The 10,179-nt window shown below is 43.7% G+C and overlaps 1 protein-coding gene across 1 annotated transcript; it reads left to right on the top strand.

Annotated features, from left to right (window-relative positions):
* Window positions 1–331: 331 nt before the first annotated feature.
* Window positions 332–9,977, top strand: ARL1 (ADP ribosylation factor like GTPase 1). The gene is made up of 6 exons (XM_048500642.1): window positions 332–522; window positions 2,707–2,844; window positions 4,600–4,681; window positions 7,640–7,751; window positions 8,976–9,154; window positions 9,632–9,977. The coding sequence occupies exons 1-6, from the start codon at window positions 519–521 to the stop codon at window positions 9,660–9,662; spliced, it is 546 nt and encodes a 181-aa protein (XP_048356599.1). The 5' UTR covers window positions 332–518; the 3' UTR covers window positions 9,663–9,977.
* The last annotated feature ends 202 nt before the right edge of the window (window positions 9,978–10,179 follow it).

Below are 10,179 nucleotides of genomic sequence, written 5' to 3' on the forward strand. Positions count from 1 at the left end.
CTTGAGCGACACGAACACTGCGTATTTTCATCACCGCCATTAATTTGCATAAGGCTAGAAACTCCGCCCCCTCGAGAGCGAGAACTCTCCCTTAGTCCCGCCCATTTTCCTGGTTTGCCCAACGAGGAAGAGAATGCAGAACGTCAGAGCATCGCTCCGCAGCCGCAGATTCGTCATTTGAGTTTTAAAATCACGTTCACAAGCAGTTTGCATTTAAAAAAATCCTGGTAGTTTGGTACCTCCTATTTTATTTTTTTTAAGCGACGGGAGGGGGTAGCGAAGTAGTTCCTTCCCTCGCCACATCCCACCGAAAAGCCCAGCCAGAAACCCGCGTCTCGTTTACTCTCCGGCTCAGCGGCTGCCTTGAGGGAAACGACGGGCGCGATTGAGGAAGGCGGTCGACGTGGAACCCGCCTCGGGGCGACTTCCGGGTTAGCGGCGGTGGCGGAGCCTGAGGAAGAGGAGGGGGCCTCTGCGTTTTCTCGGCTGGGGAAGCGACGTGGGAAAACGCCTCCGCGATGGGTGAGGGGAAAACGGGGCTGGGCAGGCCCCGGCGTGTGTGTGTGTGTGTGTGTGGGGTCGTTTCGGTCGCCTGGCAACGATGGCTCGCGGGAGCGGGGCGCGGCTCCTTCGCCTAGTCTCGGGGGAAGGGGACATGTCTTTTTGGCCCTGAGGGCTGCAAGTGCCGCAGTGAAGGAATCTGCTGCTGCTGTGCCGGACTCGACTGCGATGGAAGTGTAAAGACCCCCGGTGTTCTCCACGGAAGAAGGGGCTCCTTCGAGGTACGCGAAGGTCCCGCTCACTTAGGGTGCAGGACGTTGATCGGGCTGCAGGATTGTCGGCCGCGGGCAGGCCTTGCCCTGGTCGCAGGGAGTGTGTGGATATAAAATGCCGTCACATCACAGGCGACGTGTGGGGACACCGTGGGAAGAGGCTGTCGGGATCTCTGTCAGAAACGGTCCTCACCCTTCCGTAACGTGCACTTCCTCCGGGCCGTGGCTAAAAGAAGCGGCTTCTCTTGTCTCTCTGAAACGTCCCCGGAAAGGGTCGAGACGGCGACGTTCTGAGGCAGGAGGTGGCCCCATCACGACCCCTGTGGGATGTTTGTTCCGGAGCTTGGAAAGTTATGTGATCAAAGGTGCACTGGGGAGGAGAGGAGGGGACCAACTTTAGCGTTCCTTTACTGTAATCCCTTTAAAAGGGCTTGGGAGCACACAACTGTGACACTTCCAAGGCATTTCCCTATTTCGTTGGGCATCCGTAGTTGTAAGCATATGGCCTTCCCTTCCTGTTTTGCCTAATAAGGAGTGCATAGTGTTTCATTGGTTTTGATTCCTCCCCCCTGCAAACATTGCCTCCCTCAGTTCTTACACTACAGCACAGGTGTCAAACTCACGGCCCTCCAGATGTTATGGACTACAGTTCCCATAATCCCCTGCCAGCATGTGCTGTAGTCCATAACATCTGGAGGGGTGCGAGTTTGACACCTATGCACTACAGGAAGCCAAACTTCAGAGGAGGGCAACCCAAAATGTACGTGCCCACATTGGTATGGCTCTGGGCAATCCTCCAGTTTTCTCCATTGCCTATAGGGGTGGCCAACTTATGGCGCTCCAGATGTTCATGGACTACAATTCCCATCAGCCCCTACCAGCATGGCCAATTCTGTTGGGAATTGTAGTCCATGAACATCTGGAGCATCATAGGCTCCTGGCTGAGAATGCAAAGGGTCTTGACCATGTATAGAGGACCTTGATTCTTATGCAGGTACAGTATTTTCCACTTGCCTGATATCATTGCAAAAGAAAGGCTAACTCTATGGCAGGATTGCTTGAAAAGCTGTCTATTGACTGAATGCAAACTACAGTTTTTAGTATTTAGTATTTGATTCTTTGCTTTGCTCATCCACAAAACAGGAAAGTGCTTGTAAATGGTTGATATATTGGCTCTGAAGGAGAGAATTTATAAAATGCATTAAAGTATTGGTTTCATTGCACCTGTATAAGAACCAATTTGTACGTGCTTATTTTCTCACATGGAAAATTCCAGTCATGTATTTTGGGAAATGCAGTTTTCCTTTTAAGGCAAGTAGAATCAGAGTCGTTTTAGTCAATAATTGAGATTGTCAAACAAAATGTTTCTTGAACAAGACAATATGCCAGTTGGTTACTATAACTCTTAAATCACATTGGCTTGCACTTAAATTTTTTATTTGCCTAAGAGCATCATGTAACACTTGCAGTCCAGTAATGAGGACTTCTGTGCAGAATAGAAGTAAACAAAGTGCCTCAAATTCTCCATAAGAAGTGGTAGTAATTCCTGAATATAGTAGTGTTCATCCATAGAAGGAAAGCATGGATGGGGTGGACAGCATAGTTTGGTTCATATGTACTTCAAAAGAGGGGTTGTAAACCCTGTTCTGTTTACAGTTTAAAGGGGCGTGTATTTGTCTTCTCATTCTTCATTTTGTTCTGATATTTTATTGATATGGTTAGTCAACTTGACAGCTGACTTTTCTCCACGGAAAGGCAGTATATCAGTGTACCTTAATAAAGTTCTTGTTCTTAGTATTTTGCTTATTTTCCATTGACATACGTAGATACTATCTTGAAAGCACATTGTGCTTCTCAGAAACAAATCGCTGCTAAATAATCTAGGATGATAAGGATGCCGTGCAATTTTTAAAATTGTTCTTGTTCTTTCCAGGTGGCTTTTTTTCCACTATCTTTTCCAGTTTATTTGGTACTCGGGAAATGAGAATTTTAATTTTGGGACTAGATGGAGCAGGAAAGACAACTATTCTCTACAGGTTACAAGTTGGAGAAGTTGTGACTACCATTCCTAGTAAGTGTTCTTCTTAACAGTTATTTGAAATATGGCATGTAATAAGTATAGCATTCTGTTAGACATTTGTTTTTAAATTAAGTAAGAGTGTGTGTGCATGCATGCATGCGTGTGGCAATTACAGATGACCACTAACATACATCTGTGATAGAGTTGAAATATTGGGTGATATATCCCTTCCATTTTAGTTTGAATTCTAAAAATATTTTGAAAAGCAACCAATACTTGTGAGTTTTGTTACCATAAATAATGCTACTAAATGTGATCTACACCAGTGTGGTGTAGTGGTTAAGAGCAGGCGGACAGTAATCTGGAGAACTGGGTTTGATTCCCCACTCCTGCTCATGAGTGGCGAACTCTTATCTGGTGAACCAGGTTTGTTTCCCTGCTCCTACATTCCTGCTGGGTGACATTGGGCTCGTCACAGTTCTTCAGGACTCTCTCAGCCCCACCTACCTCACAAGGTGTCTGTTGTGGGGAGAGGAAGGGAAAGGAGTTCGTAAGCCTCTTTGAGTCTCCTTACAGACCCAAATTCTTCTTCCCAAATAGATGAAATACGCTAGGGTAGGTTCAATTCTAAACATTTGATAATTTAATCTATTATTTCAATGCCAGTTGAATCAAACCAACATTTAGGAAAAGAGGTAGGAGAAGAAGCAAAATAGTATTGGTTAATTCTCCTTTCTTTTGGTTAATGGGTGAGAAATATCCATCATGGAATGTGCCAGTATTGCTTTCGGAACTATACCGTATGTTCCTCATTATGCGTAACATCAGATAATGTTGTACTGAGAGGTTAACATTACTGAGCCACTGTTTCTATTTTAAAGCATTTTACCTGATCAATATCATGCTGGCTCACTCTACTCAACCCACTTCTAAGATCCAAATGAGGATCTGAACTGAAGGAATCTTGAAAATGAAAATGATAGCAGTTATTTATGTTAAAAACAAACTTTCATAAAGTTAGTAACAGCATTAAGTGACATGAAGTATCAATGATAACGGGGCTGTAGCCAGAATTCCTGTTTTATAGACACTTTTTATTATTTTCCCATTCTACTCTTCATTAAAGTGTAACTGGAAGAATTAGAATTTACCATTCTTTTGGCTGCCAAAACCGTCATTCTCAGTTAAAAGCAACTGTACAGAGAGACCAGAAGTATATGAAAGGGATTTGCGTATCCCAGAGAAAACCAAAATTGTTCCTTTGAATCAGCACCACCCTAGCACTTTTGTCTTGGTTGCAGCTGGGGTAGCCCCCAGCCCTGAAAACCCTCTGCAGGGATTCCCTGCTATCACAGAGGATGTGCAGATGATTCCAATACCAGACCAGACATGCCAAAGTTGCTCTTTTATCCAGTGTTCCTACCTGTTTTAGTCTGTCTGTTCTACTTTGTCATATTATTGCCCTGCCTTCCCATAAAAGTGAACAGTCTCAACTAGAAGCGAAGGTTGGTAGTTGGGCAGATCAATATTGTCCTTGAAATAGATGGTAAATGTACATGGTTTGTACTCAGCCAGTTACAGCAATGAAGTAGTAACTTGGCACAATCAAGCAGTAATTTGCACAAGTAGTAACCCCCCTTCCCCCCACATAGAAATGGAAGAAGAGGTACTAATGTATGTCACTTTGACCTCCCTGGAGAAAGAGCAGGATGAAAAAAACCTGATGGGTATGAGTTTTTATATTGTAGAGTGTGGATTCCGCAGGTATGTAGAAGGAGATTATTTTGCTTTATTCTTTTATTTCAGCAATTGGTTTCAATGTTGAGACAGTAACCTACAAGAATCTGAAGTTTCAAGTCTGGGACCTGGGAGGACAGACAAGTATCAGGTATAACAGGAACAAATAAATAAGGCTTAGCTACTGAAGTATTTTACTCACTGCATGGTGTCTTTTTAGAATTCTGCATTGGCTGCAAAAGGACATTCTGGCTTCAATGCTTTTAAAACAATGCAAGATAGTTGAGCAGAATGTATTTTGTTATTTTCTACTAATTTTGCCAACACCACTGAGATATTATAAGATAACCAGGGGTGGGGGATGAGAGGGGTGTGTGCAGTGGTGGGATTCAAATAATTTAACACCTGGTTGTTAAACAGAGGTGTAACAGAGGTGTATGCAATATACACAATCACAGTTGATTGTGACATCATAATGTTGACTGCAGAATGTAAGATCTGTTACACTTATCTTGGCTAGTCACCAAGGACGTAGGTAAGGGGGGGTTTTTCTCGGGTTCAACCCCCCCCCCCCCATTGCATGTCTGAAGCTCTGCCCCCCGTTTGTGGGGGTTTTTGTATTTTAAAGTGTTTTTTAGGTTTTTGGCCTGCAGGGGGCGCATTTTTAGGCTAGCTGCATCCAAATTTCAGGCTATCGTCAGGTGACACTCCTGATGATACCAGCCAAGTTTGGTGAAGTTTTGTTCAGGGGGTCCAAAGTTATGGACCCTCAAAGGGGGTGCCCCCATCCCCCATTGTTTCCAATGGGAGCTAATAGTAGATGGGGCTACCCTTTTGAGGGTTCATATCTTTGGACCCCCTGAACCAAACTTCACTAAACCTAAGTGGTATCATCAGGAGAATCTCCTTCTGATACTACCCAGGTTTGGTGAAGTTTGGCTCAGAGGATCCAAAGTTATGGACTCCCAAAAGGGGTGCCCCATCCCCCATTGTTTCCAATGGGAGCTAGTAGAAGATGGGGGCTACACCTTTGAAGGTCCATAACTTTGTCCCCCCTGAACCAAACTTCACCAAACCTGGGTGGTATCATCAGGTGAGTCTCCCAAAGATACCCTGAAAGTTTGGTGATGCTAGCTTAACAATTGACAGCAGGCACCCCCCCCCCCCCAAATTTCCCCAGATTCTCCTTTTGAATCCAACCCCTTCGGCATGGATTTAAAGGGAGAATCTGAGGTCCCCAGATTAAACCTTGAAAGTGATGTTGTTTCAGGGTGGGGGATAATCCCCCCCAAAATTGCATCACTTTCAATGTTGTTTTAACTGGGGACCCCAGATTCTCCCTTTGAGATGGATTTAAAAGGAGAATGTGGGCACCCTAATTTAAACGCCATTGAAAGTGATGCTGTTTGGGGGTGGATTTCAGCATCACAGTAGCCACCCATGGGGGGGCAGCGCAAACCTCAGGTTTTGCACCAGGCTCCATTTTCCCTAGCTACCCCTCTGCCTGTAGGTGAGGGAGAAGGGACTGCTGGCTACCAGCTGGGAGCCCAGCCCGTGGGGGGGCAGGGCAGGGGAGTCTGCCATCTCTGGCCTCGGAGAGCTGCTTTTATAAGCACTGAGGCCAGGGGCGGGGCTTGGGAAGGTGTGGCTACTCTCCCTGGGGCAGGTGGGGGTGTGGCCTTGTCCCTGAACCCCCCCCCATAAAAAAATCTATACCTACATCACTGCTAGTCACATATTTTGATAATGAAAAACAGAGTCAGTGAGAGGTGTTACTGAAGTGTACTGAAGCATCCCTGGATTTGTCACATCTCTTCCTTTTCCTTTGAGGAGCAGATCAGTATGTTAGCTTCTTAGCAACCCTGAGAGGTAGTGTCTTGGACCAGGTTACCCAGTAAACTGTGTAGTGAGTGTTCTATACAAAGAATATGAGTTTCCTACTCTTTAATCTCTGTGCACATTGGCTTTTTATGGAAATGTACAAAAATAATCCAAGAGCAGGCATATACTCCACTTCTATGCCCAGTGGAGTTACTGCCAGACTTTGTCTCTTTGTGTTTCCTAGAATCCTCAAACTGCTTTTTAGAACTCTTGACTTTAATAAGCAATTCAGTTTGATATAAGAGCTGCTGTAAGGCATGGGGGGAATATGTTTATGTTATTTACATTATTTATAGTCTGCCTTTCTCACATAGATTCAAGGTGGATTACACAGCAATACAGTATGGTCAAAAATGGGGCACAATAACTAATGCATTGGGATACTAGAAGTTTGGAAACATCAAAGAAAAGCAGAAGCACAGCATAAGTATTAACAGGATCCATTGTGCTGTTCAGAAATTACATGATAGAATCCTACTTACAATATCCTATGTACAGTAGTAAAGGCTACAAGTCCCATTAGTTTATTCAAGTACATTTGTGAAAGCATTTTGTGTTGTGCATCCTTATTACCTGCACGGAAAAACCCTTCTTGCGTAGTTCAGTGTTGCTTAGTCTGTGGAAGGCCAGGAGAGTGGCAGCTTTCCTGACCTCCTCGGGCAGGCCATTCCACAAGGTGGGAGCAACAACGGAGAAAAAACATACGTGGGTAGTTGATGATTTTGCCCATTTTCAGGTTTGCGCCTGCAGAAATTCCTAACATTCACAGAGTTGTCTCGGCAGAGCATAGGGGAAGAGGTAAAGACCATGAAAGGCTTTATATGTGACAGCCAGTACCTTAAACTACGTTTAGTAACAAATGGACAAAATGCAAGCAATATGCCTGCTCCATTTAGCTCCTGCCAATAGTTGAGCCCTGGCATTCTGGACCAGTTGAAATTTCCAAGTTGATTTTGAGGGGAGACCAATGAACAGTAGTCTAGTCTCAGTGTTACAGTGATTTAGATTCAGATTACCAGGCCAGGCACTCTGCTTTAAATGCAGAAATCAGGCCTACCTGGGAGAAGGAAAAGGGAATGAGAGGATGTAAATATCATCACATCCCATGATCAAAGAAGTCAAAGTTCAGTCTGAAAAATATGGCATTTCAAGCTCCAGTGCTATGAAGTCAGGATAGTTTCATTTGCTTTTTAAATGCCATTTGAACAATGAGATGCTTCTTTTCCAGACCTTATTGGCGATGCTACTATTCCAATACCGATGCGGTCATCTATGTAGTAGACAGCTGTGACAGAGACAGAATTGGCATTTCGAAGTCTGAGCTTGTTGCCATGTTGGAGGTATGAAACAAAGGAGGTTGTCTGCACAAATGCTTATTCTAGGTATTGTCTTGAAAAGAGTAATAAGATATTGTATTAAATTGTTCAAACTTACTGATAAAGTAGACATTTTGCTAGACTTGTGGACTGGGGTTTTTTTTGGTAATAGTAATCTAAGATGTTTGAGGATAAAAGTTGCTATATCACTGACCTTCATATTTCAAGCTGCTGAAAATCCATCAAATGGGTGGCTCTAACCCAGTGGTGGTGAACCTATGGCACAGGTGCCAGAGGTGGCACTCCTAGCCCTCTTTGTGGGCACGCACAAGCAGAGTCCCCCCCCCCCCCCCAACACATCCAGGCTGGCCTGGGCCGCTGGGCTCGATTATTAGCTTTAAACCTAAGACCTAGTTTTGGGAAAGCAGTGTAGGTAACCCCTGTTAAGCGCTGTTAAACCCCACTGATTTTCATGCGAAGAACTAAAGCGCGATCCTTTACCTGGGTGTAAGCTCAGTTGCTGGCAATGGGACTTGCTTCTGAGTAAACCCTGCTAGGATCATGATTCATCTGTTGGAAGAGTTGCACAGTTGCTTCAAAGCAAAGCCACTGACTACCACCAAGCTTACTCCTGAGTAACGCACACCTTGGAGCCAATCGTTTTTTCTAAACTAAAATCTCAGTATTCAGGTTAAATTGCCATGTTGGCACTTTGCGATAAATAAGTGGGCCTTGGGTTCCAATTTGGGCACTCGGTCTCGAAAAGGTTCGCCATCACTGCTCTAACCCATGTGTCTCCTACTAGGAGTCATGTATGGACAGCTTAGTGTTCCAAGTTAGTAGTACATCTCCTATAGATAGTTCTGTCATGTTTATCTAAAATGTATTTTCAACTAAATAGTAATGCTCAGTTATGGTTGTTCTGACAACAGAACGGGTTGGATCCAGATGTTCCCAGTGGAACAGAATGCTGCTGCTGGGGCAGGGGGGACCCTGAGAAATGACATGAGAGGGATTCTACAGCAGGAGTGGGAGAAATCAGTAGGAATTGCCGGTTTAGTGTGGATACTCCCTTCTCCTGCACAGCTAATAAAGAATCGCCATCAGACACTGTTCTTTTTTCACATTGAAGATGATCAAAAAGCGAAAACGTAAATCAAAAATTGTTTTCCAGCTAGTCTCAGTAGAGTCTCTTGTGCTTCATCTGCTGTGCCTGACTTTTGACTAGTAATCTGCTGCTCCTTATAGGAAGAAGAACTGAAGAAAGCCATTTTAGTGGTGTTTGCAAACAAACAAGACATGGAACAGGCGATGACTCCTACAGAAATGGCAAATTCACTCGGACTTCCTGTCCTGAAAGACCGGAAGTGGCAGATATTCAAAACATCTGCAACCAAAGGCACTGGACTTGATGAGGCAATGGAGTGGTGAGTATTTCTGCTTTTTAGGTGGATATTTTGCCCTTTTCATATCAGTTTTATTGTATTTATAAGGAAAGGGTTTTTCGAGGGGGGAAAGTGTTAAATGATCCTCACTTAATTTTGCTGTGAGAATTAGAGCAGAAAGCTGCTGTGAGGAGATGCCCTGAGCCATACACAAGCAATGCCTTCTATATGCTACTAACAAGAACATGCTTCTTGATAACAATGTGACAATGGCATGATAGCGGTGATCAAGGTCTGAGTTGCTGCTCTGTTGGGCATCCGTTTCCCATGGCACAAAATGTCCTGTTATGAGTAACTACAAAGTGGTCTTTTGTGTGAAACCACTGCCTGCCTAATTATAAAATAGCTGAGATCTAAATACGCAAGGGATTGCTGGGCATTTTTTATTTTCAAAAGAGAGGACATGTGTGTCACATTAAAGATTGTTTTTGAGTGACAAAACTGAATATGTCTTTGTAGGTTGGTGGAGACCTTGAAGAGCAGACAGTGAAATGAGCCCGAAGATTTCCTTCATCAGTGCTGTGAATTAATGTAATGCTGTAAATAAAACTGACAGAAAATTATCTTTGAAAGAAATGGGGGGTTTCTTGCATTGGAAATCACATTGAACCAATTGAATGTTTGTCTGTATACTATATTAAAATACTCCATTTCTTTTATCTTGTATAAGTTATGTATGTAACATCAATTTTTATGGCCGATATAACTGAAGATAGACAATGAAATTAAATTGGAATAAAGCTTTGTTACTTGGGATTCTAGGTGTTTGAAACTATTTAACACTAATAAATATATTTAACTATCATTTGTCTAGGTTTTCTATTTTCATTCATTCACATCACATTAGTATGAATAGTTGCATGTAGCCCACAGCCTGGCTGTTCAGACCGGACTGAAATGGCAACTGAAATGTTTATCCTCTCTGTAGTGCATGTCGTCTGGAATGTGGCTCAAGCACAGAGAGAGGCCAGAATTGCAGTAAGTATGGCCCTATATCCAGTGATGGG

The sequence above is a fragment of the Sphaerodactylus townsendi genome, linkage group LG06, assembly GCF_021028975.2.
Source record: "Sphaerodactylus townsendi isolate TG3544 linkage group LG06, MPM_Stown_v2.3, whole genome shotgun sequence".
Taxonomy (NCBI): domain Eukaryota; kingdom Metazoa; phylum Chordata; class Lepidosauria; order Squamata; family Sphaerodactylidae; genus Sphaerodactylus; species Sphaerodactylus townsendi.

Excerpts from the sequence above, each read along its gene's own strand:
- ARL1 (XM_048500642.1), top strand. Across the intron at positions 2,845-4,599 it reads AGTTGTGACTACCATTCCTA|CAATTGGTTTCAATGTTGAG; the intron begins GTAAGTGTTCTT and ends CTTTTATTTCAG. Across the intron at positions 4,682-7,639 it reads GGAGGACAGACAAGTATCAG|ACCTTATTGGCGATGCTACT; the intron begins GTATAACAGGAA and ends CTTCTTTTCCAG.